This window comes from Euprymna scolopes, chromosome 41 (genome assembly GCF_053919585.1).
Source record: "Euprymna scolopes isolate OS-2025 chromosome 41, ASM5391958v1, whole genome shotgun sequence".
Lineage (NCBI taxonomy): Eukaryota > Metazoa > Mollusca > Cephalopoda > Sepiida > Sepiolidae > Euprymna > Euprymna scolopes.
The window spans coordinates 45,319,688-45,333,406 of NC_136522.1; the positions used below are offsets into that span (position 1 = coordinate 45,319,688).

Here is a 13,719-nt window from a genome sequence, read left to right on the forward strand (position 1 = left end):
CCTTATCGTCGAGTGGGCTTCGGGCCTTGATAATTGGTGACTCTTTTGTAAAAAAAATCATAACCATCGGTTTAATGTCCGTTTTGTATGCTGACATGTGTTAGATATTTACTTCTCAGTGAACCTATCTCTGACCAGGTCTTTATTTATCCCTCTTTTTGTCAAGTTCATCCTTATCATTTCCTTTTATGTTTTACCTTACTCTTTCTTTATGTTCTATTCCTTTCAGTTAATAAATTATTATTTTTGTTGTTTTTTTTTTATAGTGTTAGCCATTAAAATTGGTTTGTAAAGGGAAGTAACTTATATATTACCTCCCTTGATGGGAAAAGTTTTATTTTGTTTTGTATTGTTTTTGTTTTGTTTTTCTTGACAGGAATGTATTTTTGACAAAGTCAAAGGACAAGTCACAATCCAAAAGAAAAGTTTATTGCAAAAGTTTCTGCCACTAATGATGAAACAATCTGTGGGTAAGTTCTTTTTCTTTTCATAAAAAAATTGTTTCCTTTGTGTCATTAACAGATTTTTCTTCTTGCTACAGGGTGACCCCCACCCCTCAAAAAACGGGCCTCAACTCTAATTAGGCCCCGTTTCTTAGTGTTTTGTCCGATGAAATGAAACTTTGGTCATAACTAGTTTATTATATTCAAAACATCACATCAATAGGTGTATCAGAATTTTTGTAGGAATTTTTGAGAGTCCTAACATGAAACTGCAAATATAAAAAAACTCGTAATTTCTCTTTTAAAAGTGAGTTGTTTATTTTCTTTATGGATTATACTTCCAAAATAAACTAATAAAGTTGTTTTAAAAGTAATAGAAATATTTTTTTTATTTAAAAAAAAAAACAGTAATGAAATTAAATGAATTTTACAAGCTCAGTATTTTTCAATTTTTAAACTTTAAAAATCTATCAACATTTTTCTATTGATTCAATTTTTATGACATTTTCAGTGTCAATGTGAAATTTTATGCTCTTTCCAATAAACCGAATATAATATTTTAGACAAACGTTTTCTTTTAATTCACGCCCCCCCCCATTTTCAAGTGTTTATTAAAAAGTAAATAATTAATTTACTCACCAAAGTGTTATATATCACAAATTGAAGATGAAAGATCAATAAATAATATATTCAAATTTAAAACAAAAAAAGAAGTGTTTTTTAGAAATTTACCTGTAAAGTCCGAAGTTTAAAACCTTTTTAAAAAAAAAAAAACACGTTGTTTGTTTGTTTGTTTTTTTAATAAAACCTTGGTCCTTGCTCCTTTAATTGAAAAAAAAAATTCGAGCCTGAATTACATTTTTCGAGGAGTTATAAGCTTGGAAAGACGTGGTGGAATTATTCAATATTTTCCACGAAATTTCTGACACACCTATCACATCAAAACAGGGTCTTGGGCCTTTTTTTCTCCGTTGATTGTAAAATGCTCAGAAAAACAATTGAATGTCCTCTGTTTTTTTTTGGAGGGGGGGGGGTCACCCTGTACTTCAAAATTAGGTTACTATTTTCGGTGACAGGTGATTTATTTTTATTTATATGGTTTCAAATTTGATGTTGTATATCTCTATGCATTTATAATACTTTTATTACTACTACTACTACTAATAATAATAATAATAATAATAATGATAATGATGATGAAAAAATATATAATGGATCAAAATTAAAACATCTAAAACTGGTAAGTTTAAAAAAACAAAACAAAGGAAAGACAAAACATAAATCAATAAAGAAGCAAAAAGAAAAAATGCCTCATAATGATAATAAATTAAAGTTGTCTTAAATCCATTCAATCCATAGTTCTAGTTTGAATACTCCAAATAATACTAATTTTTATTGGTAATTACATTTGACAAAAACAAAACCAATCCAGTGTTCAAATATAGTCAGAAATCTAAATCAGGTTTTTTTTGGTTTTTTTTTAACTTGAGAATCTTTGTCAAACTTAGAATTCCATATAGATGTCCAATTTCAACATAAGCTTTCTAAGTTTCAAAAGATGCACCCGAAGAAGGTCAGAGGTTGAATAAAAACTAACGAAAATAAATGTGCATATAACCATTTCTTTCATCTTTTTTAGTTGTGGCAAATCTTGATAATATCATAGATGTGAGAGTGGAAGAAAAAGAGTTGAAATATTTGGGTAAAGGGCGGCAGGTTGTCCTACACCTCCATACGGGTGCCATCCTTGGGATCACAGAATCTTTTACAATGGAAAATATATTGTAAGTATATTCTTACTTTTCTAATTAAAATTGAACAAGGATTTTTATTGCGTGCACATTTTATTGCAATGGGTTGTGGTTTTTATTGATTTCTTCTCATCGTTGTACTCCTTCTCTCTGACCTCTGTTCTCTCTGAAGTGCCTCAGGGGGCCTATCTATTGCGGGGTTAAATGTCGGCGACAATCGACTCTACAACTAAAAGATGACACAGGCAAGAAAAAGATGAAAAAAACGACAATGGCAAAGAAGAGATGACAAACGCAGCGGGTACCGTCGTGAACGAATATAAATCCGTTCAGGTTTATTTTTGTTAAAGAAACCGAATAGTGGTAGGAGGTCTCAGGCTGAGGATTGAAATCCAGCTGGTGTTGGAATGGGCACGGCTGCGAGGTCGTCACTAGTGGCTACAGGAAACATGTGCTGTCTTGAGAAGCTGGACTGCTGGGAATCAGATGTGTTGCCGGTGAGTGGTCACTGCTGCTTCAGCCATTGTCGGGGAGGTAGTCAAAACAGTTCTGCGTGGACATGACTGCTGCTGAATTGGGTTGGGCCGCTGATGGAGGGATCCTTGTTGCCTGATGAGCCGGGCTGGTCTGCCTCTGGTTGGAATAACTCGATGTATTTATACTCGTCCAGCGGACGTAGTTAGACATCATGATTTTGCAGCATTGATCATCGTTTTTCGTTCTTGATTTGTGTTTGTTTTTGTTTCTTTAAAGTGCTGTAGGGAGTCATCTGTTTAAGGTTTATATTCGTATGTCATATCAAATTGAAGCTGGGAAAGTTGTGAGCATTATTCTAGCAGGAATCGTGCTATTCAGAGTTCCACGGAAAAATTATTCATATCAAAGTACTTGTCAAAAGGGCCGTTGACTGTGGTTTTTACGTTTTGGATGGGGATCCTTTTTTGATGAGCGATTTCTTTTGGTTAAAACCGCAACACATCTTTAGACCATTATTATACCTGATATTCATAAACGACCTCCCTGATAAACTGTGTTTGAGATGGGTATATTTGCTGATGATACAATGGGCTATAATAGGCAAGAGGGAAAAACGGGTATACATATATCAAAGTCAATGGCAGAATCCTTAGAAAACAACTTCTAATCCATAGTAGAATGGCGCTGTAAATGGATAGTAACATTTACTGCTACTAAGACTAAACTTCTTTCCTTTAACAATTACAAGAAAACCTTTTCAATCACCGCTAACCATAACACCCTATCTGAGAATGCTTTTTGGTTTAACATTCACAGGTAACAATGAACTGGAACAAATACATAGAGGACATTGCAAAGGCTGCTACAAAGAAGGTGGGCTCCCTCTGCTGTACTAGAAAATTACTCACAGATGCATCTCTACTAAATCACAATTAACCCCTGCATGGAGTATTGTTGCCACAACTGTGCTAATTCATCTATCACTAGTCTATCCCTCTTGGGCAGAGTCCAAAAAAGAGTCTCCAATCTAATAGGTCCCATACTGTCAACTAAGCTTCAATTTCTGTCTCATCACTGCAGTGTTTCATCGTTGTGACTGTTTCACAAGTGTTGTAATAGAATGGGCTCTGATAAACTCATCGCACTTGTACCCCCTCGATGTATATATCCCCCGACAAACCCTTTTAGCAACCAAAACTCATTCCTTCAGTGTAGAGGTCTCTAGATGCCAGAAAGGCTTCTACTCTAATAGATTCTTCTTTTGAACTGCTAGACTTTGGAATTTCCTCCCTGTTTCCTGCTTCTTTGACTGTACTGACATGCAGACGTTTAAATATAATATAAACCAACATCTCGTTCTTCTCTTTGCATCATCCCCAATAAACATGGTCCCAAATAATGAACCCTTACATCCAAGTGGTAATATGCCTTCTTTGGAGTGAACATGAGTAAAAAAACAAAAATCCATTGTTTTAGTATTTCAACATTTCAGAACTCACATACACTTATGATAAAGGGATTGAGAACATGAGCAGGTGCTTGTTTACTTTGGCAATCATTTAAATCAGCACATTTCAGGTGTAAACATTATTATATACTCACAAGGCATGGTAAAATTTGTATATTTTCCAATATTACAAATTATATCCAGTAAAAAAATAATTACAAGTAAAAATAGAATTTATTGAGTTTTATCGTATGTTTTAATGTGGAAGAGTTGTGCAACTAATTCATATGACAAACTGACTTATCTCCCTTGACTTAAATTGATTTTAAATCAAAAGTCTGCCATTTTTTTAACCAAACATAATTGGGATTATTTTTTTGTTATGACTAGTGATGAGATGATTAATCCGATTCAGAATCGTTAATTGTAAGAATCGTGTATTTTGAGGGGAATCGGAATTGCATCGTTAAAAAAAATAACTTAGATTTACGATTCTTTCATTACGATTCTCTTATATTTTTAAGTTGAACTGTTTGTTTGAAGTGAGATTTTTCCGTCACATACATAGGTGCTGTCTGTCTGTTTCAAAACTTCGAGGCCATGATTAGAGTGAAGCTGAGAAACATAGGTTCCGCTGACGAGCCTCGTTCTGACATTCGGAAAATTTAGGTTAACAACCGGTGAAGCTACCGAAAAGTAACCCTTTTGAACAAAGATGGATATAAACAATATTTTTCAAATCAATTTCTTAATTTTACTTAAAAACAAAATGTAAACATATATAAACAAAATATTTTAGAAAATAATTTCTTAATTTAAAATAAAAATTGATTGTAAAGAATTTTTTTTTGAATAATTATTGAAAAATATTGCAAAGTGTTTACATAGCTGGTTCTTTGGGATAATAGGGGCGCCTTAAACCTCCCTTCCAAAACAAAAAAGCTTTAGTGTTTTTACTTTTTTTAATTTTTTTTTTAGTTTTAAACACAAGTAGTGGCTAGTTAGAATAAATGTATTGTAATGTTTTTATTGGGGTTGAAAAACTTTTTCAGCCGCCATATTACTGATAAGACACTTCACTATGCCCATTCACACAGGAATGTATCATGTTACCAAAGGCGGTGAAATGGCACAAAATAGTCCCAAGGTCTAGGGGTTCATACCATGCAAACGGTAAATTTGCGGCAGGTTTGATTATTAGATTCATTGTCAGCGACCTCAAATACCCTTAAAAAAACAAATTAGATCAATGTTCTGTTGTAGCGTAAGGTAACATTTACCAAACCAATTTATTTCGATTTAAAAATTAAAATCATTGTTAAAAATATGTTTAAAAAGTCAAATAAATAAATAGGAATAATTTCAGACGATTGGATATAAAAGGCTAAAAATTTAATCAAAGATTTAGTTATTTTTAAATTTCATTTAGAAATAAGAATATTCTAGAAAGTGGAATAAAAATCAGTTAACGATTGAAGCTGCAAAAAAAAAATGTTAAATTTTAAAGAGTTATCGAAGATAAAGAGAAAATAAAACAAAAAAATGAATATCAAAAGATAAAAAAACTTGAAATTTGATGTTATTGTATTTTTGTTGAATTAATCATGACTTTTTTTTTTCCTTTTTTTTTTACACGTTGGTCACCACTTATCAAGGCCCGGAAGCCACTCAGGGATAAGGGTTATTGCAAGTACAGTGCGTTAGTGTGGAGATTTGATGAAGTGTTTACTTAAGGGGGCGGTTCATTAGGAATTTGTTAACGTTTTACTTTTTCTTTATATTTTTTAATATATAAAATAACTCCTGAAATTGATTGTTATTAATTTCATGGTGCATGTTTCATTCATGGTTAAAATATTTGTTTAGACTTTTATCTTCAATGAAAGAAATTTTATGAAAAAAATCAAATCGTTTTTGAGATTTCCTTAGTGGTATTTCTACTTTTTTGCTGCACCAAATTTTTTTGCTACTTTCGATTATATAATGGTATATTTCAAAACAACAATTCCATGGGAATCGGAATCGTATTTGGTATCAGAATCATTAACCAACATTTTCCTGGAATCGGAATCGGAAAAAATTTAGGAATCGTCCCAACACTAATTATGACGGTTATATGCAAATACGGAATTGTGTGCGAAATGACATCACAGTAAGGAAAAAGATTATAAAAGAGAGAGAGAGAGAGAGAGCACGTTTGTGATGTGGGTGACATCACAGTCATAACGAGAAGTCACGCATGGCAGGAGAATGAGGAAATAAACGTCGTGGTTACAAAGAGTTAATTGATTACTTGTCCTATGTTTCTTGCGACGTACGCTGCATACAACGTGTGGGTCCCGATTGTCTATATGTTACAGATCTTCTACTGGAGCATTTTTCATAATTTTTGGAATTTATACTAATTTTGCCAGCACATGTAAGTACATAATAATGTTTTCACCTGAAATGTGTTGGTTTAAAAGATCACTAATGTAAACAAGCACCCAAAAGCGTTTTACTTATACTATTCTACATTCCAATTTTTTGTATCTTTGGCTTCATTCTTTGTCTCTTTGAATTATCATTCAACAAATCCTTCATCATTCACTGATGACGGTTTCTGTTTTCTATATCTTCCAGTTACCACATTTAGAACCTGTGTGTCAAGTTAAACAAAATCTGATTTGAAACTGATTCAAGAGTTTCAGAACTGTTTTGAAATAATAATTTTTTTTGGTCTGACATGCATAAGTTTGAAATAGCATTTTTTTTAATCTAACACAGTGATTTTTTTTTTGAGGGGGGGGGGGGTCTGACACATACAAAGTTGAAATTGCATTTTTCCCCAAAATCTGTCTTTCTTTTCTTTTTTCTTGGCCACTCAACCATTCTAAACTGTTCTAAAAATTCTTTGACCTCAACTTCGACTTTGTCACATCGTTATTTTTTTAATTTTTTTAATTTTTTTGTTTGATTGATTATTTCACCTTATATGCAGAGAGTGATTATTTAACAGCTAGAAGCTGGCTTGGGATGAATGGATGAATACAAACAGTGTTGAATATTAAACTGCTAAGGCAAAGAATTTGTTTTGGCTGGGACTGCAAAAGAATGAATTTGCTTTTACTGTGACTGCTAAGGGAACAAATTTTCTCTGGCTGGGACTGCTAAGACAACAAATTTGTTTTTATTGTGTGACAAAATACTCCTTTTTCGATGTCTCAGACTGGAATGGCTAAAGGAATGAATTTGCTTTTGCTGGAACTGTTATAATAAATTTGTTCTGGCCAGGATTGTTGAAGCGATGAATTTAGTCTGATTGGAACTGCAAAGGATATGAATTTGCTTTTTTTTTTTGCTTTTTTTTTTTTTTACACAGTGATCACCACTTATTAAGGCCCGGAAGCCACTCAGGGATAAGGGTTATTGCAAGTACATTACATTAGTGTGGAGATTTGATGAAGTGTTTACTTAAGGTGGCGGTTCATTAGGAACGTTAACGTTGGACTTGAACACATCCAAGTTGTAGTCCGGTGGGAAGCAGGCAGACGGAACAGTTCCACAGGCGTGCAGTTCTAAGAAAGAAGCTTTGTTCATGGAATCCGCGTTTTGATTTAGGCACAGATAAAGAGTGGGGGGAAACTTTTGACAGTGGATTCAGCTAGACAGGTGTTTTTCGCGAAAGATTGGCGAGGGTGGACCAGAGATTGGAGTTCAGACGAGCACCTGCCATGGAAATAACGATAAAACAAGGATAGGCTCGCAACGTCTCTTCTGTGGGAGAGAGGTTGCAGGGTAGAGAAAAGGGCATCCCCCACTAAGCCGCAAAGTCTATTTTGTACTATGTCAAGGCAGAATAGGCTGTTTTTAGCAGCTCCTGCCCAGATATGGCAACAGTATTCCATCCTTGGACGTACTTGGCTTTTATATAGATAGAGAATTGCATCAGTAGTGAGATATCTTCTGGAGCGGTAGAAGGATCCCACCATCTTTCCAGCGACCTTGGCAACAGACTTGATGTATGTGTTCCATTTCAGATCAGGAGTAAAGGTCAAACCCAGAAGCTTGTCAAAACACGGGGCCTCACCCAGATGAGAGCCATCCATCATAATTGATGCCAGCTGGGGATCAGAGCGTTGATGATGTAAGGATAGGAGTTTGGTTTTGGATGCATTAAAGGTAACCAGCCACATCTTCTCCCACTGAACCACGCGCTCAAGATCAGAGGAGACAGAATCAGAGAGAACTTTGTCATTTACAGCCTTTGATGTGTTGCCGTAGATGGTCGTGTCATCAGCATAGATGTCAACGAATGATTTAAGTATGTGTTTAGGGAGGCAATTGATGTAGATCAGGAAGAGAGTTGGACCCAGGATTGACTCCTGAGGGACTCCAGCATTTATATTGCAGGCCTCCGATTTTTGTCCATCTACCACTACTCTTATGAGCCTATCGGAGAGAAATGATTTAATGATTGAGAAAACATTTCCAGTTATACCGTAGCTGGAAATCTTGTGAAGTAGACCCTTATGCCATACCTTGTCAAAGGCCTTTGATATGTCAAGAGCAATTGCCCTAGAAAGGAAGCCTTTGTCAAGAGATTCACTAATCCTGTGGGATATAACCGTCAGCACATCTGCGGTAGATCTTGCAGAGCGGAAACCATATTGTGTGTCACTAAGAAGGTTATTCCTGCTGAGGTGGTTGACTATTTCTCTATTTAATATGGATTCCAGCAACTTACTCATAACACACAGGAGACTTATAGGTCTGTACTGAGAGGGAGATGATTTATCACCTGAATTCTTAAATACAGGGCAAACTGATGAGGTCTTCCAGGGGGTCGGAAAGCACTTCTCCTTAAGGCAGAGCTTAAACAGTTTTGTAAGTATGGGAGAAAGTTCTGGTTGAAGCTTTTTTAACACTATAATTGGGATTCCGTCAGGGCCAGTTGCTTTACTGGAATCTAGGTTCTTGATTAGCTTGGGGACCTCATGCACGGATATTTGTATGTTACCTAGCTTGTTCTGTGTTATAGGAGGAAATATGGGGAGTTGATGGCCTTCGTCGCGTAGGGTAGAATAAGCTGCAAAGTTCTTTGCAAATAGTTTGGCCTTGTCTGACGCTGACGAGATGACCTCTGGTCCATTGATAATGGTTGGGATAGAACGCACACTTCTGTTCAGGATCCTATTTGTTATTTGCCGAAACTGGTGGGATCCAAGCCGCTGATCAGCTACCTTGGATTTAACAGACTGGGCATATAGCTCTCTTGCATTTTTTATTACTCTTTTACAGTGGTTGCTGGCAGTCCTGAAAGCAGCTTTAGTCTCAGTGCATCTATTACGTTGGTAGCTATGGAAAAAGTGATTTCTGTGCGCGATAGCAGCAGCACATTCTGGGGAGAACCATGGCTGGCTGTTAGGCTTTTGTTGGAATTTTTTAGATGGTATGAATTGGTCTATGCCTACAATTAACCATTCGGTCAGATCTGATATTATAGAGGACAATTCCTTTTTAAACATGGAGTGCAGAGGTAAATCAGATATGAATATACGGAAGCTATCCCAGTCAGCCATAGAGTATCGGTATACAGTACGGTGGAGGGGTACGTCTGAGGGCTTCTTACATTTCATTTTTATCTTAACTGATACGACGGAGTGGTCGGAGGATCCTAGAGGAGAATGAACGGAACATGAACATAGCTCAGGGGAAGTTGAGAGAAAAAGGTCTAAGAGGCTTTCATATTGACCGGGTGTATCGGGCACACGGGTGGGTTTGCGAACAATCAGAGTGAGGTCATAAGCAATGGCAAAATCATGACAAAACCTCCCCTCATCATCTGTCTTATTTGAATGGGTCAGCCATTCCACGTTATGGACGTTGAAGTCACCACAGATGTGGATGTTAGCCGAGGGATGTGAAGACAGTATGTGGTCTATTTTCTCAGATATGCTCTTAAAGATAGTAACTCCGCTGTTGTGGGGCCTATAGAGGGCAAATATAAATGCAGTGGTGTTAGTAAGTGCAACCCTGAAGCACATATAGGGTAAATTAGGATCTTCTCTAGAGATATCTCTGCCACACGGGAAGCCATCCTTAATGTAGGCACATATTCCATGCCCATGGCGATCTTGGGTGTCAGATTTAGCTGTTAAATTAGAGTATCCGTTAATTATGAACTCATCTAAGGAAGTGGTCGGCCCTATTCCTGTTTCACTTAGAAATAATATGTCCGGTTTCGTCTCCTGTAATTGGGTTTCAACCTCTGGAAGGTTGGAACATAGACCCCTGATGTTGGAGAAGGAGACCTGGTAGTAGGGGTCTACGTTGGAAGATGGGGTTCTAGGTTTAATCGGGTTTTTATTCTGGAGATATTTCATGTTGAGGTTTTGGGATTTGTGGAATAGGTCGGCATACTTGGTTAGAGCAGTACAGAGGGGGAAAGTAAGAGAGAAAAAAACAGGAAAATTTTTTTTTTTTTTTGTAGCACACGAAAAGGTAAAGCTGTAACAATTACCCACTAGTATGGCATCGAGATGCCCCACCAGAGACTACTGCATGGTCCTGATCCACTCACCAAATGGCAATACAGCAGTTCCAGTACTTTGCGCCTGCTGATAGGACAGCCTCCTTAGTGGTTAATCCAAGGTTCGGGTCCCTGACTATCAGGCGGATAACGTCAGCCCAGACAAAACGTTTACCTCCAGCACCCTTACTAGTGACATGGCCACAAGGACAGACAGAGTCAGAAAAATTTCCGACATCTAAGACTACTGGTCACCAAGTACTACCGACCTTTAAGCAGTTTTTTCTTTACCCTTTGTCAGAAAAATCACTCATTGAATGAGGACTGAATGACAAAATAGGAGAAGCGAGAGTTACTGGAGCTGCCGATAACACATCCACTGTATTATCTACTCTCCATTAGATTTTGCTGGGATTGCTAAAGCAACAAATTTGCTCTGCCTGGAATTGTTAAAGCCACAAATTTTCTCTGACTTGAATTGCTATGGCGACAAATTTTCTCTAGTTGGAACTGATGAGATGAATTTATTTTTGCTTTAGCTGGGGTTGCTAAGGCAATGAATTTGCTCTAGCTGGAAAAACAACAAATTTTCTCTAGCTGGGGCTGCTAAGGTGGCAAATTTTCTTTGACTTACCTTGATAATAACTATTTTATCAAAAATATTGCCCGTTTGTTATTTTCTTTCTGTTATAAACATTTCATTTTTAATTTGAGTTTTGTTTATTCATTCATCTAGTCACCACTCCACAATTGCCAATGTAATCCAGAGATTTTTGGAGCCCTACATCTCACAGACATCTCAAGATGATGATGATGATTATCTTGGTGACAGCTCTTCCTCCGAGGAAGACAATTTTGAACAGATCAACCACTAAGATTTGCTTTCTGACCCTCCATCTTACATGAAATCACCTCCTCTAAACAGTTTTTCTGATATTTGAAATGAAATCCTTTTAAAGTCTACACTGAAATATTTTTTTTAAATCAATGCTGTTTACTTTTAGTTCAACACATATTTCTCTGGTTTATCATTGTTTTTATGAGTATTTTCATTAAACTGGTATTTTTTTTTTTTTTTTTTTGTACGGAAGGGAATGTTGTAAAGTTACAATGGATTAGTGATGCCATGTGGTTGTTGGAGTGCTGTTTCAGAAAATGTTTATATTGTATCATTCAAACACGATAATGTTTGAATATATGGTTAAGTGGCAGTTTTAGTCATTTAGAACTGTTTAAAGCTTCACCGTTCACTAATTTTTCAACCAACTTTCAAACAATTATTACAGTTTATAGATCACCTTCTCAACTATATTGTGAAAATTTTTTTTAATTTTCGTTCTTTAAAACAAAAGTTATGATGAATTTACTGGTGTTCAAAATCGTAAAAAAAAACGTAAAGAGGTGAGCCACTTTTTTTATGACTGGTTTCCATAGCAACTACATCGCTTCAGCGACTAGTGTTGCTATCAATTCACTGTTCTCGTGAAAAGAGAAGTAACAAGTGAAACAGAATGAAAGAATTAAAGGGAGATAATTTGGGGGGGTATTGAAAGCAGATGAGTGCCGTACATTGTTATTACATATGTGTATGTTATGTTTATGAGGGCAAAAAAATAAGACTGAAATTAAAAAAGAACAAGTGAATTTACTGGAAGCCTAGAAAAATCATGGATTACAATAGAAAAATGTGAGCATGAAAAGTAATATAGTTAAGCTTAAACATGGAAAAGTAAAGGACTAGTTGTTAAAACTGGAAAAGGACAAGATATTCTAGTAAAAAATATAATAAAGTTATAACTTAAAATATTGCAGCATTAAGAATTTTTTTTAAATTCAATTTAACATTATATAATCAATTTTTAATGCTGCAATATTTTAAGTTATAAATTTATATTTTTTACTTGAATATCTTGTCCTTTTCTTTCCAGTTTTAACAACTAGTCCTTTACTTTTCCATGTTTAAGCTTAACCATATTACTTTTCAAGTTCTGAGCTTGAATATATTCTACTGATGAGTACATATTAAAACCTACATTTTCTATTTAAAAATTAGGCACTTCTGCATGACAGTGACATATTAGCAACAGAAACGAGTTATCAACCCTTGTTCTTTGAAAGAGAAATGACATCTAGCAGCCATTATGTGAACCTCAAATATAAACAAATGTTTACGATAACACAAAAATATATAACGAAATAACCCAAAAATATATGAAAATCGAAACATTTATTGAATAAAAAATGTATCAAAATATAATTTTAATGTATTAATATAATTTCTTTTCAGTGAGTGATTTAATGTATCAAAATATAATTTTAGTTTGTCGATGTAGCAAAATAGAATTTTAAAAACATAAAACATTTATAGGGTTAAGAATAATTCTTTTTTACAGAAAAATTGTTTTTTTTTTCACAATAAGATTGTACAAGCATATTTAAAATTTAAAAACATGAAACATTTATAGAAGCTTAAGAATATTTTTTTTTTTGTACAAAGATATTTTTTTTTATTTTCACAGTAAGATTGTATGAACATGAAAATATAATTTTTGTTTGTTAATGTAGCAAAATATAATTTTAATATAGTTTTTATTTATAAAAATTTATAGAAAGTTTTTAATAATATTGTTTTTTTGTTTGTTTTTTTTTTTCAATGAGTGATTTTCATTGAAACCTTTTTAGAATATAGTATATTTGCACAGTTACAAGGGATAGAGTTTAAGAAAGGTACGAGTTATCGACCCTTGTTTGGCTGACACATGCCTTCCATCAGCCGTTCTTGAAACTAAAATACACACATTCGCCTCATGTTACTGTCATGTAGAAGTGCCAAAAATTATTACAATGAATTCTTAATATACCCAGTCATGCAAGAGATTTCATGAAGATTAACTAATTTGCATTTTTCTTTTGGAAAACGAGTATTCATTTATTAAGGTTTTTTATTAGATTGGTTTCATTTAACTATTACGTTTAATTCTTTTTATGCATAATTTCTACATTGTGCATAATTCTGTAGAAGTTAAAATGAAGACGTTCTAGCACATGGACACACACACACATATATATATATATCATAAGTCGCCTTGT

At 34.7% G+C, this 13,719-nt stretch overlaps 1 protein-coding gene across 1 annotated transcript; it reads left to right on the forward strand.

The window, feature by feature from the left end:
• The first annotated feature begins 375 nt into the window (after positions 1-375).
• LOC145266500 (cytochrome b-245 chaperone 1-like) lies at positions 376-11,592 on the forward strand. Its single transcript, XM_080122228.1, has 3 exons — positions 376-470; positions 2,083-2,227; positions 11,366-11,592. The coding sequence occupies exons 1-3, from the start codon at positions 452-454 to the stop codon at positions 11,502-11,504; spliced, it is 303 nt and encodes a 100-aa protein (XP_079978354.1). The 5' UTR covers positions 376-451; the 3' UTR covers positions 11,505-11,592.
• The last annotated feature ends 2,127 nt before the right edge of the window (positions 11,593-13,719 follow it).

Excerpts from the sequence above, each read along its gene's own strand:
- LOC145266500 (XM_080122228.1), top strand. Across the intron at positions 2,228-11,365 it reads TTTACAATGGAAAATATATT|TCACCACTCCACAATTGCCA; the intron begins GTAAGTATATTC and ends TCATTCATCTAG.